At 35.3% G+C, this 23,425-nt stretch overlaps 3 protein-coding genes across 5 annotated transcripts in view; 2 read left to right on the top strand and 1 right to left on the bottom strand.

Annotated features, from left to right (window-relative positions):
* The window catches only part of cpeb1a (cytoplasmic polyadenylation element binding protein 1a), a 15,140-nt gene extending 12,765 nt beyond the window's left edge, over window positions 1-2,375 (top strand). For both annotated transcript variants that reach the window (XM_058767305.1, XM_058767306.1), the window contains 3 exons: window positions 502-596; window positions 683-763; window positions 1,427-2,375. In XM_058767305.1, the coding sequence (XP_058623288.1) occupies window positions 502-596; window positions 683-763; window positions 1,427-1,537 (287 nt within the window). In that variant the 3' untranslated portion in view covers window positions 1,538-2,375. The remainder of the gene's footprint in view (window positions 1-501; window positions 597-682; window positions 764-1,426) is intronic.
* An 83-nt stretch (window positions 2,376-2,458) lies between these two features.
* Window positions 2,459-8,920, bottom strand: sv2 (synaptic vesicle glycoprotein 2). Of its 2 annotated transcripts, XM_058767307.1 has the most exons (14): window positions 8,781-8,920; window positions 8,417-8,633; window positions 7,910-7,966; window positions 7,626-7,787; window positions 7,135-7,297; window positions 6,886-7,007; window positions 6,031-6,194; window positions 5,785-5,865; window positions 5,599-5,694; window positions 5,406-5,494; window positions 4,972-5,099; window positions 4,693-4,788; window positions 3,842-4,001; window positions 2,459-3,140 (listed from the first exon to the last, which is right to left on the bottom strand). In XM_058767307.1, the coding sequence occupies exons 2-14, from the start codon at window positions 8,478-8,480 to the stop codon at window positions 2,957-2,959; spliced, it is 1,566 nt and encodes a 521-aa protein (XP_058623290.1). In that variant the 5' UTR covers window positions 8,481-8,633; window positions 8,781-8,920; the 3' UTR covers window positions 2,459-2,956. The 2 variants fall into 2 exon arrangements, with proteins under 2 accessions (XP_058623290.1, XP_058623291.1); XM_058767308.1 differs by lacking the exon at window positions 7,910-7,966.
* On the top strand, window positions 8,879-22,995 carry snx1a (sorting nexin 1a). Its single transcript, XM_058767304.1, has 15 exons — window positions 8,879-9,070; window positions 11,052-11,703; window positions 13,609-13,745; window positions 14,085-14,151; window positions 15,530-15,573; window positions 15,664-15,805; window positions 15,892-15,970; window positions 17,193-17,268; window positions 17,463-17,576; window positions 17,657-17,750; window positions 18,041-18,246; window positions 19,874-20,017; window positions 20,153-20,233; window positions 21,140-21,211; window positions 21,684-22,995. The coding sequence occupies exons 1-15, from the start codon at window positions 8,969-8,971 to the stop codon at window positions 21,732-21,734; spliced, it is 2,061 nt and encodes a 686-aa protein (XP_058623287.1). The 5' UTR covers window positions 8,879-8,968; the 3' UTR covers window positions 21,735-22,995.
* The last annotated feature ends 430 nt before the right edge of the window (window positions 22,996-23,425 follow it).

Raw genomic sequence — 23,425 nt, 5'->3', positions numbered from 1 at the left:
CAGTCACAAAAGAGCGACCAGTGGGAAGAATGAGTCTAGAGCCCTGTAATAACCATTATTAATAATTGAGCACCAATAATAAATGAGCAAATCAGCATATTAGAATGATTTCTGAAGGATCATGTGACACTGAAGACTGGAGTAATGATGCTGAAAATTCAGCTTTGCATCACAGGAAAAAATTACATTTTAAAATATATTAAAATATAAACCAGTTGTTTTAATTGTATAATAATATGTCACATATTTTTTTGTTATTGTTTTTACTGTGTTTTTGATTAAGTAAATGCAGGTACATGGTCCATGCCATTGGTAAATGCAGAAGAAACATTCAAAACCATTTTAAAATCTTAATTTACAACTTTAAAAAAACAATTTTTACAGTGTGTGTGTATATATATATGTATATATATATATATATATATATATATATATATATATATATATATAGTCTTACTATTTTGTAGCCATAGAGTGAATGTATTGTGTTTGTTCATCTAGGCTCTGGCAGAGTGACGTTCAGAAGTCAGAGGAGCTACTTGAAAGCCGTGACTGCAGCGTTTGTGCAGATAAAAACCTGCAAGTTTACCAAGAAGGTACAGAAAAGCAGAACTCAAATATGTCATATGCTGTGGGATCAGCCCTGTGTATCTCCCTCACTCTCTTTCTGTTCCCCCTGTAGGTCCAGATTGACCCGTATCTGGATGACTCCATGTGCCAAATATGTAACAGTCAGCCAGGGCCGTTCTTCTGCAGGGCTCAGGTAGGAATCACACACTGCACAGCCTCTTATCAAGCGTTCAGTTTGATTCTCATGTCTCTTCACATGGTGTAATGTGGCTTCATTTGCATCATTAATGTGGTGGTGAACAATAATTTTAAGCATTGTTCATGTTCAATCTTTTATTTATTGTGGGAAATATTTCTAACATGTAGGGCTGTGAATCTTTGGGTTGACTGCGAATTGATTTGATTATCGATTCACTGGGTTTTGATTCAATTCAAAAGCAAGCTTTGCAATTTCTAAACAATTCAGTTCAGTACACAATAATACAATTTATATATATATGCATTTATAATTATTTTATTATGAATTAACTAGTTTTGATTTCAATTCAATACAAAGTCTTGATTCATTTGATTCTATATATATATATATATAGAGAGAGAGAGAGAGAGAGAGATTTTTTATCAACACAAATTTAAATTGATTTAAAGTTATGTTTTAATTATCATGTGTCAAAATAGCCTTTTCCAGTACTGTTGAAAGTGATTACTGTGTAGATTATTCATACAAATTATACACCAACTATATGTGATTCATAGCAATTTATTGCTAAAAACTTAATAAACAAATAAATCGGTTCCATACAGTACACCGAACTCTTGTTGTGTTGCGCTGACGTGTGTTTTTTCAACCCTTCAGGCCTGTTTTAAATACTACTGTCGGTCATGCTGGCATTGGCGGCACTCTCTGGACGTGTTGAGCAGCCATCAGCCTCTCATGCGCAACCAGAAGAGCCTGAACCACAAATAACCCCAAACCCCCCCCGGCCGGCTTGGGGAAGAGTCCGGACTGAGTTCACTGTTTTGAGGAAGGAAGTCACTGCGTTGTATTGCACTGCTCTCGTTCTTGTTCATTAAGGCTCTATGCACACTAAAGGGTTCGTTGATGGTGACCCGTTTGCACAGTTAACCAGACAGCCATCGCCATGGAGATCTGATTTTAAGAGTTGTATTTTAGATTTCGCATGCACAGATTATTAGTTTATCTCGCAGGTTTGACCCTCTGATGCAGGCAAATGCCAGTCGGTGCCTTCGGCTTCTCTTTTGTTACCAGTGTTTTAAGACCATTATTTTGATTCATTTTATTAATTTTTAAGGTGGTTTTACCTGCTTTTCTACTGCTGGTTTAGGTCATAGCATATGAACCTGATTTTTAAGTTTGCCTGCCTCGAGCGTCTTTGCCAGTCCGGCCTTTTTATTTGACCTTTTTAACACTCTATTACATGGTTGATGAGCATCTTGGCTTGTGAAATGCTCCAGGAAGTGACAAGCTTAGCAACCACCCCGCCGTCAATCATCCATCAGATCGGACACACATTAGTAACTCTGGATGGTTCTCTGACCTCTGTGCTGTATATAGTTTTTATCAAATCGTAGCACTTTTTTTAATTAAATTAGCACTACGTTTGCCAGTGGTTTTAAAATCGTTTGTTTGAGCAGATAAGAGGTGGAATCCTCGCATTGAGTTTGGTGTTTTGTGTTCAACCCTCCTAACCTTAGTTAGCCGCTCTGGTTTCTCGCTGAAGCTGTGCCAAAGAGTATAATCTCTTCCTCGTTGCCTTTTGCAGCCGCTTTTTAGAATTTCAAAGTCTCTACCTCATTGCTCTGCAAGTATTGCCATGGTTATTTACAAATGTTCCGATTGGACAAAATAAAGTTGTTGAAGCACTGAAACATTGGATGTTCTGTTTATTTCCAGGCTCAATAATGAAAGTGGTTAGAAAAAAAAAACATCTCTCAAAAATACAAACATAAAGTTAACTGAATATCCTCTGATTTCATTTATAAACTATTACAATTCTTCAATATCAGCAAAATAAAACCAGAAATCATATACCACCCAACATTGGTATAAACAATAACAGTGTAATTTATTTTATGTATAATATATATTCATAGAATACATATTTATTTATTTTTGATATTATAAAATTAACTAATGCAAAATGTAACACAACTAAATTTAATTTTAGGCTACCATTAAGAATTATTCTCCCACAATCAGAACAGAAAACATGTCAAAAAAGTGTACAGACTCTGTGGGCCGAATTCTCAAAGTGAACTTGTGCAACATTAAGGCAAAATTGCAAAGTGTCAAAGCTCTTTGGTTTAGTGTTTGGTCCCAGAATCACAGGATTGACAGATGATGTCAATTGAGTGTGTGTTTGTATCACGTGAGTTCAGTCTGTTTAGTTTGAGGCAGTCGTAGAGCCGCCAGTCCTCCTGCCAGCAGGAGCGCAGACACCATCAGCAGAGGTACGGCACAGTTAGAGTCCACCAGCTGCCCAAACACTACATTTCCCATGATGGCCGCCACACGACCCACTCCAGTGAAAACCCCCAGAGCTGACGAGCTACAGAAGAGCAACTGCAATTAATACATTCATTCTTTAAATCCTCAGAATTCCTCTGCTCACCAAAGCTGCATTTATCTGACCAAAAATACTGTACAATTGTGAACAATTATTACAACGGAAAAAAACTGTTTTCTATGTGAATATATTTTAAAATGTAATTTATTCCTGTGATCCGAAGCTGAATTTTCAGCATCATTACTCCAGTCTTCAGTGTCACATGATCCTTCAGAAATCATTCTATTCATCAAAGAATCCTGACAAAAAATGTATCATAACTTCCAAAAATATTAAGCGGCAAAAACTGATTTCAACACCATTATTAATAATTGCATACTTATAATAAGTGATAATAATTGAGCAGCAAATCAGAATACTAGAATGCTTTCTGAAGGATCATGTGACACTGAAGACTGCAGTAATGATGCTGAAAATTTTGCTCTGCATGACAGGAATAAATTACATTTTAAAATATATTCACATAGAAAATGGTTATTTTAAATTGTAATAATATTTAACAATACTACTGTTTTTACTGTATTTTTTTTAATCAAATAAATGCAGCTTTGGTGAGCAGAAGAGACTTCTTTGTGAAACATTAAAAATCTTAAATATTCTAAACCACTCTGTTATGACTGGCTGACCTCTTTACATGTCAAATCAGTAGCAATATTACATTACTAATGAATGTAAGGGTTTACCGTAGTTGTGTGGGATAAAGTTCAGTTCCCACCACGTCCAGAGCATTCCAGGAGATGACAGAAACACCGCTGAACACGCAGGACACGATCAGACTCTGAGTTTTAGTCTTCACCACGTAGATGACAAACACACTCAGGCTGGACAACAGCAAACTGACGGCTACCGGACAGAGAAAAAACATCCGCATTATTATAATAGTGCATCATTACAGCGCTTTATTATTAGTTCTTTAATATGTTGCTTTTAAAGGAGTAGTTCACCCAAAAATGAAAATTCTGTCATTAATTACTCACCCTCATGTCGTTTCAAACCCATAAGACCTTCGTTCATCTTCTGAACACAAATTAAGATATTTTTGATGAATTCCGAGAGCTTTCTGACCCTTCATAGACAGCAAGGGTCCTAACACGATCAAGGCTCAGAAACGTAGCAAGGAGAGCTTTACGAAGCTACGAGAATACATTTTGTGTGCAAAGAAAACAAAAATAACGACTTTATTCAACAATTTGTCTCCTCCGCTTCACCCTATAGCACCATTTTGGAGAGTATCACATATGTAAACATGGATGTATGATGTCACATGGATTATTTTAACGATGTCCTTGCTACGTTTCTGAGCCTTGATCGTGTTAGGATACTTGCTGTCTATGGGAGGGTCAGAAAGCTCTTAGAATGCATCAAAAATATTAATTTGTGTTCTGAAGATGAACAGAGGTCTTACAAGTTTGGAACGACATGAGGGTGAGTAATTAATGACAGAATTTTCATTTTTGGTTGAACTACCCCTTTAATATTTTAATGTAGTAATAAAGTATTTTGAGCTGCCATTCAAACATTGGAAACTACTAACAAAGCAGGATTTTCCCGCCAATTCTGTCCATGAGAAGGATCGTGAAGATGTTTCCTGGTAAGTTTGAAGCCGCTGTTACAAAACCCTCCATGTACACTAGAAAACACACATGAACACATGCAAACGACACAAAGCCATTATAAATACTGCTTAAATATCATGACAACAAACTAAAATACACTTCCTGATGGTATAACTAACATATCTCATCTTTTTTGTGCTTTTGGTGATGAGAATAATAATGGTTAGTCTCATTTGGTCTGGTTTTGTAACATTAACCTGCAGTTTGGACTGGATAGCAGCTTTGATTTTCTGAGCTTTGGACTCGAGACATGTTGGCACATGGAGACCCTCCATCCTCAGCTCTCTTAAAAAGCTCCGGAAACCACATCCATAACCCATAATACCTGCACAGAGACGATTACAACAATGAATCACACTTACTCATAATCTGCAGCATTTCAAATGAAGTTAACTAGCTATAACAGATTAAAATCTTAAAGGAACAGTAGCAAAAACAGCTTGAGTGGTGTTTAGCCAATCAGAACAGAGCTCATTTACATATTAAAGTGTAGCAAAAAATGTGGAAAATGGAGTGTAAAATTGACTTGGGTGTAAAAACCTTGACTAACATTATTAGTGGACTTTAGAGAAAATAATACACCTTAAATTGACAAATTATACAAATGATAAAGGCAAAATATTCTAAGTACCCAAATGAAATGCAGAAAAATATAACCAGCAGAACGACACTTCTGGAAGCCAGCGGTCCAGCAAACAGCTGTTTTATGGGGTCCAGAGCCTGTAGAAGAACCAGCAAAGCCATGAAGAGCTCAGTAACGCTTCATGTTAGCATTAATAGAAAGCAGATATCAAAATCTCAATAATGTGTCAAGAGCTGTGAACCTGTTTGAGTTGGTGGCTGAGCCGCTGGCATCTTGAGCCGCTAGTGGGTCTGTTTTTTACTTCATCATCTTTGGATCTTATCATAAGACCTGCTGCCTGTTGAGAGAAACTCTGTTTTATCAACTTATGAATAAGTGGAAAGGTTGGATTAGAATTGAATGCAAACATCAATGAGGCGGTACATACAGGAAATGGTTTTTTGGCGCATCTGTTGTTCAGTTTGAACATCTTCTGGAACACAGACAAAGCCTCTGTCTCACGTCCCGCCTGTGGAAGAGAAATACATCCCTAACAAACATGCGGCCTGTAACACAACTCAATTCTACTAAATTCTAGAACTGTAACTTGTTCAGATTCATATGAATTCACAACCTATTCACTGAACTTTTATATCAATCTAAAGTGAAAAGTAAAGTATCAGTCGGTACGCACCTCCATGAGGAACTTGGGGCTCTCTGGCATGAACAGTCTGAAAATAAGTGCTGATGACAGACTGGGGACGGAGCAGAGGACCACGAAAAGACGCCAACTCTGAAAATCCAACCAACCCCAATGAGCACTCAAATATGTTCTGGGAATCACCAACCACGCCACACCTGGACAAAACACAAAATATGTATTAAAATCAATATTTATGTGTGAATGTTTAGTGCAGATGACAATGAATGAGTACAGCCTACTTATTAGCTTATTATTTAGAGCCTTTTTTCTAAATAGTGGCATAGAATTTATACATTTTTATATATCTTTTTTGTTTTTAATGTATTAATTCTCTTAATGTATTAATAAAAATTTTGCTTAAGCGCTTACATATTTTATTTCATGGTTATTTTATATTTTTTATCAATTGTACATTTATGGTTATTATTTTGTATTATGCATTTTTATTTTATGTTTATATATCTTTTATATTTTTATTCATACATACATTATTCTTGTCTTTAAACATTTTTATTTTATGTTTATTTATACATCTTTTTATTTCTATTTATTAATGTACGCATATTTGGTTATTTACTTTTGTCTTATGCACTTTTTATTTATATATATATATATATATTTTATATTTTTCATTCATACTGTATATACATTATTGTCTTTAAGCATTTTTTTATTTAATTATTATTTATATGAGTAAAGCCTTAGATGTTTTGATTGTGTTATTTACTGCTCATGTTTCAATATTAAAACAAAACAAAACAAAAAACGGGAAAAAATGATTAGTACAACCTTCTAGACGGTATTTTAGAGACACTCATCTCTCAGCTCAGATGATGATGGTTTTACCTGCTGCTAAAATATTTCCAGCCATCCAGAAGGCGGCTAGAGCGCTGATCATAGCCCCCCTCCTCAAACGCGGCTGAAACTCGGAAAAATAAGAGAAGATGACTGGAATGGAGCCGCCGACCCTGAGAGTGAGACACAGATGCATTCATGTGATTCTAGTAAAACGAGTCAGGATTCTGTCTGTATAATTTCTGTCTAAACCTTCAGAATGTCTCTGTGTATGTAAAAACTCTTTTGGCATGTCGTTACCCGACTCCACTGAAGAACCGCAGGAGCAAAAAGAGCCAGAAACTTGGGGCCAAACTGGCCACCGCCCCAAATGTGCCATTCACTGCCAGAGAGATGACCAGAACGCTCCGCCTTCCTCTGCGATCAGCCAGATAGCCCCAAACATAACCGCCCACCATCATCCCTGTCGAAGAAAACACGGCATATCTTACTGAGCAGCATGAGAGTCAAATCACATGGTTATGTCAGCAGTTTTAATCACTGAGTCGGTTATGTATTTCTTGTAAAAAGCATGACTCTGCAGTTTTCAGACACGTGATAAGGCAACCAAATAGGGAACAAACTGCATTTTTGACCTGATTTAACTATTTATTTGATACAAATTTTAAATTAATGTTTGTTTTCTCAACATGAATGAATCACAAATGCCTAATTTTCTGTTTTTAAAATGCAACACAATCAGATATTTGGTTAGGAAATCAAATAAAAAAGAAAGCAGCACAGATAATAACCAAGGAATATGCTGGCGGTGAGGAGCCCCATGTCAGCCGAGGTCAGGTGGAGGTCACAGCGTGCCGTGGGCAGGAGGAACGACACACACAGGATCTCCACAGCATCGCTGGCGTTTGCCCACCCGCAGACGACCAACAGCAGCCAATGGAAGAGCCCAAACCCTGCAGACAGACAGAAAAATGAGGATTGCTGACCATTGCATCTGGACACACATATCAAACTAAACGCTGGACAAATTATTTAGCACATTAAATACATAAAGGTAAAATAAATATGATTTAACCTGCTTTCTCAACAGCCTCCTCATATGAAAGTTTCTTTCTGCTGGAAGCCTGGACATCTAATTGTAACATTATATATATATATATATATCATTAAAATGATTATAAACATTGTTTATATGTAAAATAATCTGAGAGAGAGAGAGATAGAGAGAGACGTCAAAGATAAATAAGAGAAAAAATATATACATTTTAGTTATTTTTGGATCTATAGCAACGTACCATGTTATTACCACATGTACCACGGTATTACTACAGTATTTTTTGTGTACAAATTTCATGCATAACATGTTCCGAGTACAATGTAGATGAATACAATTAATAATGACACTTTTTCACCAAATATATAGACTATTAAATCAGATTTCACAGTCTATATATCTGGTGAAAAATGTCTTGTACTCATCTACAACACTCCCATCAGAATATCAACAACTTAAATATTAAAAACATTTAAAACCGACAGAGATCGAGTAACACGTTTTACATGATGAATATCAAGCATTTACCTTCTTCGTCGATATAAGTGGACGAAAGCAGGGGTTCTGTGTCTTCATGAGTCCGTCGAGGCATAATAATATTTCAAATGAAACTATTTATGAGTATAAACTGCATAATCGCTGATCAGATGGTTCATTTCACTCCTGTACTTCTGTAAACAGACGCTTCGATGGGCGTGGTTTGTGTCAACGTCACACTAGGGCCCGCCCCTCTCACGCGCACTTCCTGAAATGTTATGATAGTTTTTTTTGTTAGTTTTTTTTTTAACATATTTTCTCCGTGTAAAAATATAGATCTCCATAATGACTGAACTCAAGCATGTTTTATTAAAAACAATTATCAGTGTATAAATACAATATTATTTTGCAATACTTTGGGCGTGGTCTTGTGTGGCGTGACGTAACAGAGCAAACCCCGCCTCTCGACCACTAGGCGTCGCTGTTTCTCACGTTCTCTCTCTCTCCCTCCGTTCCAGTTCAAAGTCGCTCTATCATTTTTCTCTCGCGCGCTCTCCGCTTGTAAAATAAAGTTTTTCCGTGTGTGAGTGTGTGGAGCTGAAGATGGCGGCCAGCTCGGAGCGCAGTCCTCCGCCTTTCCCGGACTTAGACGAGCCCGAGCTGCTGGAGGACAGCGACGAGGGCGCGGATGCGTTCACAGGAACGGTGAGTAACGCAATTAAACGCGTTTATAAAGCTAAAGCTGTTTACTTCATGCAGACAGACAGACAGAACGAGAAGAAGACCGATCACTTTCACTTCTCTGACACCCTCAGATCTGCCTGTTCTTCTTCTTCAGCCGTAGATCTTCAGCTCTGCTGCTTTATACGGAGATTTCTGTAATCATGTTTGCGTAATGATTTAATAAAGACGCATTTTTCACCATCTCCTCAGATTTGGTCCTTCCGCAGGGTTAAATAGATCTGAGTTTAGGCCTGCATGTGACATACTTAACTTCTTGAAGGACTCTTGTTGTTGAGTAAATAATATCAGAAGTAATGTGACCCAGTTTTCCAAACTGACTGAAGTCACTGTTAGAGAGTGTGTGTATGTGTCTAAAATCAACATGTTATGTCTAATAAAGGAAGTGTGACGGTACATGAACTTGTTTATGCAAAACCACCCAACAGGCTGTAGTTAAATGTTTTTATACGTGTAAAATATGCATATGTGCATGCATGCAGAGCAAAACTAAAATAACTCAAATATGAGTACTGGGAAGACAGCTCTGTCTGTAATGAATGAGCTGGTGTCCAGCAGTCAATATTTACTTAGTGTAATAATTCCAGTTTTTTCAGGTCAAAGTACTGATGGTGTGATCATGTGAGTCTCAGATGTGAGTGAACGTCTCAATGCCTTTTTTTTCCCTTAGCAAGCTTTTATTTTGGGAAGGAATTTACTGTTGCTGTACGTGAGTCATGATAGGGTGGATTGGTGGTTAAAGATCTGGGCTGGTAACTGGAAGGTTGAAGGTTTGAACCCAGCGTGGAGCTGCAACCGTTATACCGTTAAGCAAGGAGCTTAACCCTGTCTTAATCCAGGCAGATTGCCCCTTTAAGGATTTTTAGAAGACGCTTTGGATGAAAGCGACTGCAAAATGACTACTTATGTCATTGGTGGTTTAAAATATATCAATATAATTGATTTCCGAAAGGATGATTTTCATAAATAAATTTTATTGATATATTTTAAACCATCAATTGTACAAATGCATAAAATAACAAACACTAAAATGCTAAATATTTTACAAATTAAACTGTATATATTTACTGTTACAGTAATAAAAATTTGGGTGGAAAATGTTCTTGATTAATGCTAGCATAGTGCTAAAATAGGTTTCTTTATATATTCATTCATTCAGCCAGTTGTACAAATTCAGAAATGCATAACAAGTACTAACATGATAAATATTTTACAATTTAAATCATATGTAATTCTGTTACAGTAATGAGAATTTGGTTGTAATATGTGCTTAATTTTCAATGCAAAAAAAGAGCAAATCTTTTTTTATTTAGTTATTTTAAACCACCAATTGTACAAATGCATAAAAATAACAAATACTAACATTCTAAATATTTACAAATTGAATACGATGTAATTATTGTTATAATAATGAGAATTTGTTTGGGAAAATGTGCCTAATTTTCAGTGCGAAGCAACATGAAATAACAAATACCTGTAATAACTTGATAAATATTTTACCATTTAAAATATGTGTAATTACTGTCACAATAGTGAAAGCATTAAATAACATTAAAAATAAACATTAAATTGTTTATTTGTTTATTTTAAATAATCAATTGTAGAGACACGAATACATAAAATAACAAATACTGTCAATAACTTGATAAACATATAATTACTGTTACAATAATAAGAATTTGGGTGGAACATATGATTACTTTTCAATGCAAACTAAAATAATAAAAAATAAAAATAGATTATCTATTTAGTGGTGAACTTTAACCAGACATATTTTGTGAGATTCAGCCTAAAAATGTTTCATGTATTTAATTAAATTCCATGCCAGATGGAACAGCATTGCACAGGCTGTTGAACACAATCTAATCTTGTTTCAGCTCATAATTAATATATTTCTAGTAATTTTACAACATTAGCTCTATAATCATTTCTGTGCTGTTCCTAGTCAATCTCAGAGATGGATTCTCCGTCACCGGACTCAACCAGACCTCCTAAAGACATCTTCAACGATCCACCAGAAGACATCTTCAGCGATCCTCTTAGCAACATTAACACTGAACCCCAGAAGAAAGTAGACACCAAGATCCCTTCACCTAGTAGCGATGAGGCCATCGACCTGTTCAGCGACCCGCTGGACGATGATAGCGAAGTAATTAGTTCACCTGAGGTCCAAAATCCCATGCCAGATCTCTTAAACGAGCCTGTAGAAGTGCCAAAGTCTGATGTCCTCGGTGAACCACCTGTGCACAAAAACGCAGCCCGACAGCAGGATGTTTTCGAAGACCCTCCTAAGGGCAGCAGCAAAAGCTCTTCCGTCAAGAAAGCAGCGAGCGCAGAGCTGTTCGGTGAGGATGAGGATGAGGAGGATCTGTTTAATGAGCCACCAAAAGTTGTGACGAAGAAGCCTCAGCCTTCAGGACCACCTGTCGAAGTTTTCACAGAGGTGAAATCAGATGTGAAGGTCAAGCCACAGGTTAAAGACGACCCCACGGATCTGTTCGCAGAGGAAGCCTTGACTGCACCTGCCCCGAAACCCTCCGCCAGCAGCAGCTCCAGGACCAACGGGGTTCACTCTGAGGAGCAGGATCTCTTCTCAGGTACGACACATTTCACATGTGACACCAGATCATAACTGTGGCACTTCTGAAACCTAATAAACTGCCTACATAGTCAGCAGTTTTTGGGCATCGTTGGTATGAGACTGTTCGAATTAGTGTTCATTTTGTCGCCTATTTTCAATTTTAGTCTTAGTCTTAGTCCTGCGTTAAATGTCCTTGTTAGTTTTATCATATTTAGTCAACCTTATCCTATTTAGTTTTAGTCAACTAAAAGTCTCAACATTTTAGCAATACAATTATTATTAATTAACTGTGCAGCAGTATTCATTTTGGCAGCCATTTTTAGTTTAGTCTTACTCAAATGTACATTTTAGTTATCAAATTTTATCCACCTTGTCCTGTTTTTGTTTAGTCAAGTTTAAGCCACGAAATGTAGGCTATGAGGATTTTAGTCAATTAAATCTTTTCGTCATGCTGTATAATGGTTAAACTGATTTTATTATTTGCATAAAATAAGCAAAACACTGGATGGAAAATGTATCCTTGTAACAGCGAAGCTCTGATTCGGGGATTTGAACTTTTGATATCTGGCAACCGCACTCGTGATAGCTCGCATAGTAGAGGCATGTAGAGCAGTCCGCAATCATTTTGTCTCCTTTTTTTGACGAAAATAGAGTTTTTTTTAAATATATATTTTAGTCTCGTCTTTTTTCGTCAATGAAATTGCATGTTGATATAGTCATAGTTATCGTTTATTGACCTTATTGATCTTTGTCTCGTTTTAGTCATGGGAAAAAAAGCTCATCAACAAACATTTTTCATCATCCATTTTCACCAAAAATGAAAATTACCCCATGATTTACTCACCCTCAAGCCATCCTAGGTGTATGTGACTTTCTTGTTTCAAACGAATAGACGAATAGCTAGTTTGCTAGTGGAAGTTAGCGATTTTGGTCTATAAAGTTGCAAACATGGGTATTTTTACACAAACGCAGTGTGGAGCACATAGACATTACATTTTGTTTAAGTTTTAATCTGAACAAAAACAAAATATCCGCGTACATGTATTGTTTTTGTATGTGATACTCTCCAAAATTGTGCTATAGGGTGACACGGAGGAGACGAATTGTTGAATAAAGTTGTTATTTTAGTTTTCTTTGCACACAAAAAGTATTCGCGTAGTTTAGTAAAGTTACAGTTGAACCACTGATGTCACGTGGATTATTTTAACGATCTCCTTGCTACGTTTCTGAGCCTTGATCGTGTTAGGACCCTTGCTGTCTATGAAGGGTCAGAAAGCTCTCGGAATTCATCAAAAATATCTTAATTTGTGTTCAGAAGATGAACGAAGGTCTTACGGGTTTGGAACGACATGAGGGTGAGTAATTAATGACAGAATTTTCATTTTTGGGTGAATTATGCCTTTAGCTAATAGTTTTTATTGATTGAAATAAAGCTGAAAAAAAGGTTGAATAATAAAATGTAATAAAATTAAAACTGAAATAAAAATAAATGAAAGCTACTTTTATAATATTTCTAATGAAAATGACAAAATTACTAAAACTTCAACTCTTCAAAATATTAATAAATGCTATCGTAGTATATTAGTAAAACTAAAATAACACTGAATTGAAGTGCTGTAGTGTTTTTTCCACAACGAAACCTTTTCCTGCTGTTGACTCTTTTTACTGGCACATATATTGTATGAACAGGAATGCATGCACATCACTTTTGAGCGATGGATGATGAATTCGCTTTCTCAGCGTTGACTCAGGAAGAGGAAAAGGAATTCCTCAGTGACCTTTACCCTCTCACCCTGCGTTATGTTGTTGATGGAATGTGTTTTGTGTGTGTGTGTGTTTTCTATGCTGCGTCTTATCTTTTCACTATCTTTTTAGTTTTATTGAATACATAAAATGCACTTTCTCCCACTGTTTTTCTCAGAAGCTACAGTGGAGTTGTCTCTGGACAGTCCTCGTAATGACCGCAAGAAGAAAGACGCTGTGAAACCGTCAGTATCGGCTCCTGCCGCCCCTGTAGCCAGCAGCTCCAGCAAAGCTCCATCCAAAACCCTGGAGGAGGTAAAACACTCCCTGAACAACAGAATGATGTTTGATTCCTTTAATGAGCGAGTTCACATGCAATGACTCTCATGAGCTGATTCTTTTTAATGAATCAGTCCAAAAGACTCATGAATCACTCTTAAACTCATGCATTATTTATTTCTGTTTGATCTAAAATTCACTTGCATACCAAATCTATTTAAATGTACTAAAAGAATCAAATGGAATCAGAATCAAAACCAGATTTGTTAAATTTTTTGCGATTCCCATCTCTAGAGATCAGATCAAACCTTCATGCACACCTCAGAAGTAGTTCTCACTCAGCTTCACTCTTCCTTTCTCTTTTTTCACATAAAGCTGGAGGAAGAGGAAAGTGAGGACAAGTTTGATCTGAACATTTCTGTCACGAATCCAGAGAAAGTCGGTAAGATCGTCCTCTGCTGTGACAGCTGGGTTTAACTTTCTAATGTCTCTTTTTTTGGCTTTTGAGGGTTAATACTGTTCTCATAAAACATTTGTTTGCATTAGTGGGCTGCATTTGCATAAAACCACAAACTGTGATTATCTATGAGGTGAAATTGTTCTAATTAAGGATCTAAGTCACTGATACGGCTGTCTGGAGCTTCCTCTTTTTGCCCTGTGCCAGCTATTTTTCATTTCCTGCCCTTCTCCTTTTTTTTAAAGGCGTGGTGTTACTGTAATGTCTAAAATCAGCACTAAATGTTAAAAGGAAGATGTGTAGTATTTCAGTTTGCTCACCTACTGACGGTTATATGTGGCATTATAGACAGCTATAGAGAAGATTTGATGAGTTTTGGTTGGTTGTTATTCAGCAGACACTGATTATTATGTAGTTACAATTGCAGAAATGCATTTGCTTTGAAGGGTCTGTTTAGCATAGATCCTGTAATAAAACCAGGATTTTTCTCGTTCTTTAGGAAAAAAAAAAAAGATTTATAATCCAACTAAAATGCAAAGAGATTAGCCAACCGTAACATGGTTCATTTAAATGTCAATCTTGAGTGGTTCAGTAGTAAAATCCTTTTTTATTCATTTATTTATTTTTCATTTTGTTGGTTTATTAAGGGCCCTATGAAACGTGTTTTATTTATAAAATTTTCTAGATTCTATTTTAATGGTTAAATTTAATTTTGGTAATCAGAAAGCATGTCTAATTAATTGGAATCGTGAAACTTACACAGTTTGGTGACAGTTTATTGACAGTTTAACAGAAACGACATATTTAGGGCCCTTTTGAAATCTTTTTACTTTTTTCAAAATTCTGTTTTCTTTTTTTATTTAAATGTTTTGATTAAATTTTAATGACCAAAATCATCAATTCATAAAACTTTAACAATTTAATAATTGATTAATTTTTTGCATTTATAGGGCTCTATCAAATGATTTATTTTGAATATTTATGTGTTGTTTATATACATTTTTGTTGATTCCATCTGCATTTTCTGTCTTGCTGAGATCATAGGGCCTTATTTACACTAGTTTGCTAGTTTAACCTGGTCTTCTGGCCTGGAGAAACTGGTGTTTAGCTGGTTTAGTCTGAAAAGCTGACAGCTCTTCTAAAACTAGCGAACCAGAGAAGTCTTGGAGACCGGCTTTGGCCAGTTAAGACTTTTTTTTTCAGCCAAAAGAGCAGGATCATAAAGCATCTCAGCCTTTTGTATAACCAGCCCTAATATTTAAACCTTTACATTAGCAGCACATGTGTTTTATGATATGGTTTTATTTTGGTTCGTTGGATTTGTTTTGCTCATGTGAGCTGATTTTCTTTCTTCTCTTCGCAGGTGATGGTATGAATGCTTATATGGCCTACAAAGTTTCAACACAGGTGATTTTCAGTCTCTTTAATCATCCTGTTCACACTAACACACAATATGGCACACAGTCTAAATCTAACCATTTTCTCATTGGTTCCCAGACATCGTTAACCATGTTCCGTAGCAAGACGTTTACCGTCCGCAGACGTTTCAGTGATTTCCTGGGATTGTATGAAAAGCTCTCGGAGAAACACTCACAGAACGGATACATCATACCTCCACCACCAGAGAAGAGCATTTTGGGTAAGAACTTGCTCTGCAAATGCATCAGATCTGATCTGATTGTGAATACGTGGCTGTTTCTGAATAAATGTGTGTGGATTTGACAGGTATGACGAAAGTCAAAGTTGGGAAGGAGGACCCATCGTCAGCAGAGTTTGTGGAGCGGAGGAGAGCTGCTCTAGAGAGGTTCGTCACTCAAGATGACATTGGTTCTTATCTAGGTGCTCTAAAGTTAATTGCTGAATCCTAATTCTTCTCTGACTTTTTGTCTTGACCAGCCAGAGTTGTCAACAGTGTGGCATGTCAGAACTTTTTGTCACTCATTCGGTTTCTCTTTTCATTACATTCATTACATTGCGCTAAGTTGCCCTGCCTCCAATGAAATCTTATTGGTCAAGAATCTCAAATTGCTGCCATACAGGATTTTAATTTTAATGAAGACTGAAAAATTACTTAGGCTGCTGGATAATATAATATAATATAAAATTACTGTTGTAGAAGTAATTAAAATTAATGTATATATTTTAATTCATGTAGATTGGATAATACAATATTAACATTAATTACTACTAACGTTGCATGTTTTTCACAATAATGAGGACAGAAAAATTACTTAGATTGAATAATATAATGTCATATAATATAATGTTAATAGTAAATAATATTAATAAATAATTACTTAAATTATTTTAAAAATTACGTAAATTGAATAATTGTATATAGTGTAAATATAGTAGTAAATAACATTGTATATATTTTAATTAGGACCGAAAATTACATATAATGTAATGTTATAATTAATACTAATATACATTTTAATTTTAATGTGGACAGATGCAATAATATAATTTTAGAGCTAACTAATTTTAATATATTTAAATTTTAATGTTGATAGAAATGATTTAGATTGGATAATATAATTTAATATTGATTACTGCTAACATTATATTATTATAAAATATTTAAATTATATTATCCAAGTAAACCAAGTATTATATTTTGATATTAATAACTACAAACATTGAATGCATTTTTCTGTCCTCATTAAAATTAAATTATATAACGATATTTAGTCAATTCACCTTTTATAGTGCTTTATACAATAAAATATGAATTGCAATTTACATTATATTAGATTATTTTATAATATAATTTTGTTATCTAATCTAATGTTATTGATTATTTAAATTGGATAATATAATGTTATGTTAGTAGTAATTAATATATATTTTATTTTTAATAAAGACAGAAAAAATACTTTGAATAAAATAATTGTAGTAATTGATTGATTTAATTTTAAACTGAAAAAAAAAAAAGATTTATACAGTAATCTAAATGTTAATAGTAGTAATTATTATTGTATTTATGTCACTATTTTAAAATGTGAGGCTCGTTTGTGTTGTTGCAGATATCTTCAGAGGGTTGTGAATCACCCGTCTCTACTGCAGGATCCTGATGTGAGAGAGTTTTTGGAGAAAGAGGAGGTGAGACAGCTTCTGTTTAGTGACCTAAAAAGAACGTTTTTAATTATTCAGCACATTCAGCTGCAAAATTCAACATTAGCATAAACCTTTCCTAAGAGAAGTGCCTTGCAAATGTTTATCTGTCTATTCCTCACATGCAGAAACATCAGCTTTGCTGTTTGTAATGATAATTCAATGGTGTGTGTGTGTATTAGTTACCCAGAGCAGTCGGCACACAAGCTCTGAGTGGAGCTGGCTTTCTTAAAATGCTCAACAAAGCCACGGATGCTGTGAGCAAGATGACCATCAAGATGAACGAACAGGATGTGGTGAGTGGAAGAACATGAAGGTCTAACCAAACTCCACCTAAAAAGGATGCTGAATGCAAATCTGTGTGTGTTGGTTTTAGTGGTTTGACGAGAAAATCCAGGATGTAGAAAATGAAGAACAGCATATGCGGAAACTTCACATCATGGTGGAATCGCTTGTCAATCACAGAAAAGGTCAGAAGTGCAAACAATCAGTTTCAGATTTGAAAATTAGCTGAAATTTTCATCTAAATGTGGATATATATATATATATATATATATATATATATGTATGTTTTTTTTTTTTTAAATGTAGTGCAACCCATTTTATTTCTGTAATGTGACATCTGTAATGTTGAGTGAAACAATATTCATTGATTAAAAAGTAGGACAAGGCTTTATTTTGTCCACCCTAAATTGATTGGATGATGAAAATGTGATATTGTCAGTCGACTACTGGTTTGATGGTGTAATGTGTGTTTCAGAGTTGTCTGGGAACACGGCTGTGTTTGCGAAGAGCGTGGCGATGTTGGGCAGCTCGGAGGACAACACGGCTCTGTCGCGAGCTCTGTCTCAGCTGGCCGAGGTGGAAGATCGAATCGAGCAGCTCCATCAGGAACAGGCCTCCAACGACTTCTTCACCTTCTCAGAGCTGCTGGCCGATTATATACGGCTGTTGGGAGCCGTCAAGGTACAGACACACAAAACACAAAACACACACAGAAGAAAAGTGCTTCAGAGCATAGTTATTGTTGTTTGTCTGAGTCCAAAAATGTGTGTATACATACATACTGTACATACATACCAGTGTTTCCCCTACCATTATTTTAGGGGGGCGGCCCACCCCCCCAACGGCAACCCCTGCCCCCCTTGAAGGTCAAGTTAATTTTATTTTCTCTATAGCGCCAGACCACAAAAGAAGTCATTCAATGTTACCTTCCCTATAGAACAGGTGTATACCTTGTTCTTTTATTAAACAAACTAAATAGCCTGATGTTATTTATCTTATTTACACGACGGCGTGTCATTTCTGTCTCTACGTTACATGGTCGCGCTCTCTGTATCGCGAGCACAGCGGAGTTCCGCCCTGGTTCGCGCACACACACACACACACACACACACACACACACAAACGTAAGCGCACACACAAGTGAGCACACTCCCACTCCTATTTGTAAATATTAAGCCGCAAAACGTCTATTTAAATATGACTTCTGCGTGTCTCTGTGTTAATGTATGGCGCAGACGCGCGGGTTTGTTTACTCATACAGAAGCGACGCCACGGTGATATTAACGCCTGTCGTCTCACTAAATGAGGACATAAATACATGAACAACATCTCCAGAACTGCTCTGAGAGTCACTTCATGAGCATTTGAGCGTTTCATTTGAGAAAAACTATCCTCATATCATATACACAGAAATGTAAAGGTATTCACGGCAACCCGTCAAAATAAAAGTTCGGTTTTACTTGAAGACATTGGGCAGAGCGTAATAGGCTACTACTACTAAAACTATTAAAACCTTATCTTTAAGGAATAATCATACAATGTCTTCAATGTTATTATCAATATTAAATCCCCTTTATTTTTATGTCGGGAAAAAAACGGAATAAAAAGATATATATATAAATAAAGAGATATATATGTGTATATGTTGTTGTTGATGATAATTATAAAAAAAAATTAAAATATTTTTAGCAATGCAATATAAATCAGTTCATATTTATTATTATTTATTTTATTTTAAAATAATAATTAATAATATAAACATGTAAATACATAACATTGTGTGTTTATGCGTTAAACACTGTTGTATAAAATGTTCACATAAGTTCTTATTTGTTATACTGTTTATTTAAGTTTATATTGTTATATATATATATATATATATAACAATTTTTTTTTTTTATTATTATTTTATTTTTATTCTGTTATTTTGATCTTTTCATTGTTATTATATTTCTCCACATATTTCAAGCTTTGGCAATATTGTATTTTTACAGTCATGCCAATAAAGCAATATTATATTGAATTGAATTGAACATGTATCATGATGCCGAAATGTTTAGTCTTGGAGAAATATATCTACAATAATAAAAAAAAAAAAAATATATGATTATAAATTATTAAAAAATGAAGTATTATTATATTTATTATTATTATTATTTATTTGCTTCCTAAAGACGTTTAGCATTTTTAGCATATAAATCCGTATGTATCTAATTATTAATCTTGTTCCTGTTGTAACACCATAAGATTTCAGTCATACCTTCCAACCCTTAATACATCCTATTAATAATAATATTGTGTTTGTCAGGGTTGTTTTGATCAGAGAATGAAATCCTGGCAGCGCTGGCAGGACGCAGAGAACATGCTGCAGAAGAAGAGAGAGTCTGAGGCCAAACTCCTCTGGGCCAACAAACCTGACAAACTCCAGCAGGCCAAGGATGAGATCGCTGAGGTAACTGCGCAAATACGCTACTGTTTGTTTGGTGGAGGTTTTATAGACTCACTGCTGTTCTACAGATAAACGATAACATCTGTAACTTTAACAACTCCGCTTTATAACGAGCCATCTCTTATTCTCGTCCTCCAGTGGGAAGCAAAAGTCACGCAGTACGAGAGAGAATTTGAGAGAATCTCAGCCACCGTACGGAAAGAAGTCATCCGCTTTGATGTGAGACCTGATTTCTACATTGATTTAAATATCAGCATTAAAGGAATAGTTCACCCAAAAATGAAAATTTGCTGACAATTTACTCACCCTCAGGCCATACAAGATGTAGATGAGTTTGTTTCTTCATCAGAACAAATTTGGAGAAATGTAGCATTACATAAGTTGCTCAGCAGTGGATCCTCTGCAGTGAATGGGTGCCGTCAGAATGAGAGTCCAAACAGCTGATAAAAACACCACAATAATCCACAAGTAATCCACACCACTCCAGTCCATCAGTTAATGTCTTGTGAAGTGAAAAACTGCATTTTTTTTTTTTTTTTTTTTTTTTAAGAAACAATCAATTGAGAAAGTCCTCTATCCATAACATTGGTTCCTCCAGTGAAAAATTTGTTTCTTCTGAATCAGGAGAGAAATATGCACAGATCAAGCACCATTTAAAAGAGAAAATAGTTCTTAACAAATATGTTGGTGTATTTTGATGTGAGAGGACAACAGGAGATTGACTTTTTCACTGGAGGAAGTGTTATGGATTATGGACTAGTATTTTAGCCAGAAGCAACAGTTTGAAGTTGAAAACGTCTTGCTGATGGATTTGTTTCTTACAGACATGCAGTTTTTCGCTTTACAAGATGTTAAATGATGGACTAGAGTCGTGTTGTTTACTTGTGGATTATTGTTTTTATCAACTGTTTGGACTCTCATTCTGACGGCACCCATTCACTGCAGAGGATCCACTGCTGAGCAAGTGATGTAACGCTAAATTTCTCCAAATCTGATGAAGAAACAAACTCATCTACATCTTTGGATGGCCTGAGGGTGAATGCATTTTCAGCAAATTAAATTTTCCTTCAAAACAATATTCTCTTCAAAAAGACTAACTATTCGTTTTAATTTCTTTGCTAACAGAAAGAAAAAGCTCGAGATTTTAAAAGACAAATCATCAAATATCTGGAGTCACTGCTGAACTCGCAACAACAGGTACAGAAACAACATTTTTAATCATTTGTGACCCTGGACCACAAAACCAGTCTTTAGTCGCTGGGGTATATTTGTAGCAATAGCCAAAAATACATTGTATGGGTCAAAATTATCCATTTTTCTTTTATGCCAAAAATCATTAGGATATTAAGTAAAGATCATGTTCCATGAAGATATTTTGTAAATTTCTTACCATAAATATATCAAACCTTCATTTTTGATCAGAACTTCATTTGGACAACTTTAAAGGCGATTTTCTCAATATTTCGATTTTTTTTTGCACCCTCAAATAGTTGTATCTCGGCCAAATATTGTCTGATCCTAACAAACCATACATCAATGGAAAGCTTATTTATTCATTTCAGATGTATAATACATAAGGCTGGTTTTGTGGTCCAGGGTCACATTTTATCTACCAAAATTGTGTTTAAAACGCACACGATTTATATTTTGCTCTCTCTCTCTCCTCTAGCTGATAAAATACTGGGAGGCGTTTTTGCCGGAGGCGAAAGCAATCGCGTGAGGTGGCGTCCACGTGCAAACACACACTCACCGATAACCGAGGCCTTTCTACACTCTTTACCTCTCGCCTATAAACCAAGAGAAATCGTGCTGCAAAGGGAAATCATCTATCCGGCCGCTCGTTACTCTGATTGAGTTAGTAACCTGTATATTTTCTGTGTAATCTTCACCTTTATTTTCTTACTTTGCATCTTTATTGTTTGGGGGATGTGAACACATGTGGTGACTGGGTGTCTTCCTCGTTTGTATGCAACCAAACCTTGTTACTCGTCAGCAGTGATGTCTGTGGTTTACACTAGAGGGCGCTCGCCGCTCGTTCATATACTCGCACTGTAAGAAACTTCCCATCAGGCCACTTTTTGTGACCAGTCAAGAAGTTTGTACTAATTAGACAGGGTTATCAAAGAGAAATAGTGACCTATTTGTCCAGTATATTGGTATGTACACTTTTAAACTCCATGATGACATTGTATTTTTCAAGTAAAAGAGGTTGTAATACAGTTATTAGGGACTGTTGAAATAAAATGACTGAAACTGGCTGGATGTTGTAAACTGGCCGGCGGAAATTAAAGGAACTGTGTACGTCAACACTTACACTCATTGATCAGGCTGTTAGAAGCTGATCAGCAGGCTTATTGTTTTTACTCAAAGGATCACTTTAAATCTTCCATAGATTTAGGATCATGTTTCTATGTTCAGCATTTAAAAATGCACTCCTAATGCGTTTTAAATCAAGATCAGAGCTCTTTCAGCTGGCCAAGCAGGAAGCCCAAAGCACTTCAGTCTTAAAGTTGGTTTTTGTCGTTCAGAATTCCATTCCTTTTCGCTTCATTTACTTTACGTTTTCATTTGTAGACATTTATGCCAACATGTTATTATTTTGTGTCAAACCATATTTGTGTTATCCACTTTATTCTGGCATGTTATAATAATTAATAAACTTTTGTTACGCTACTAATAATGATTAAATTGTTACTTTCTACATCAGATTTTGTTTTTGTTTTTATACAGATTTTTGCTGCTGTCAGAGTTTGTAAGGCTGTTAGATTCATCGTCATTTATAACATTTTGTTGTTTGCTTTAGAAATGATATTTTGGGCCCTGCTGTAATGACACTTTGAACAGATGTTAACAGGTTTGACTTCACCATTAGGTGCCATAATAATCAAACGTTTGTTTATTAGAAAAATGGGGGCAGATATTTTTTTCACTATGGACACTTCTTTTGAGAAAAACAATAAAGATTTAATTACAAATATCAAGATTTTGATTTAATAGTCTTTTGGTGTGTGTGTGTGTGTGTGTGTGCTGTGAGTTGTAGTCAACATTTGAAGTGGATCAAAACCTTTCATCAAAGTTGTCCTAAAACCAAAATGTGTTCTTGTCTTAGGACAACTTTGATTAACTTTTTTTGATCCACTTCAAATGTTGACTACTGTAGTTATATATTTGTATTTATCATTACCAGTGTTATTTTAGTGTTATGTAATATTATTAATATTTAAATTAGGTTTTACTTTTTTATATATTAATTTTAGTTGAAGTTTTAGCCATTTGTGTGTGCATTTTTCATTAATGTTATTTTTAATTATAATTTTTATTTTATTCTTAGTGATTTTAGTATTTTAAACATTTGATTTCAGTTTTAGTCTTCTAATTTAATAGTCTTTTATTGTGTTGGGGGTAGATAGA

This window comes from Onychostoma macrolepis, chromosome 25 (assembly GCF_012432095.1).
Source record: "Onychostoma macrolepis isolate SWU-2019 chromosome 25, ASM1243209v1, whole genome shotgun sequence".
NCBI classification, from domain to species: Eukaryota; Metazoa; Chordata; class Actinopteri; order Cypriniformes; family Cyprinidae; genus Onychostoma; species Onychostoma macrolepis.
This window is presented reverse-complemented; position numbering and strand designations above follow the sequence as displayed.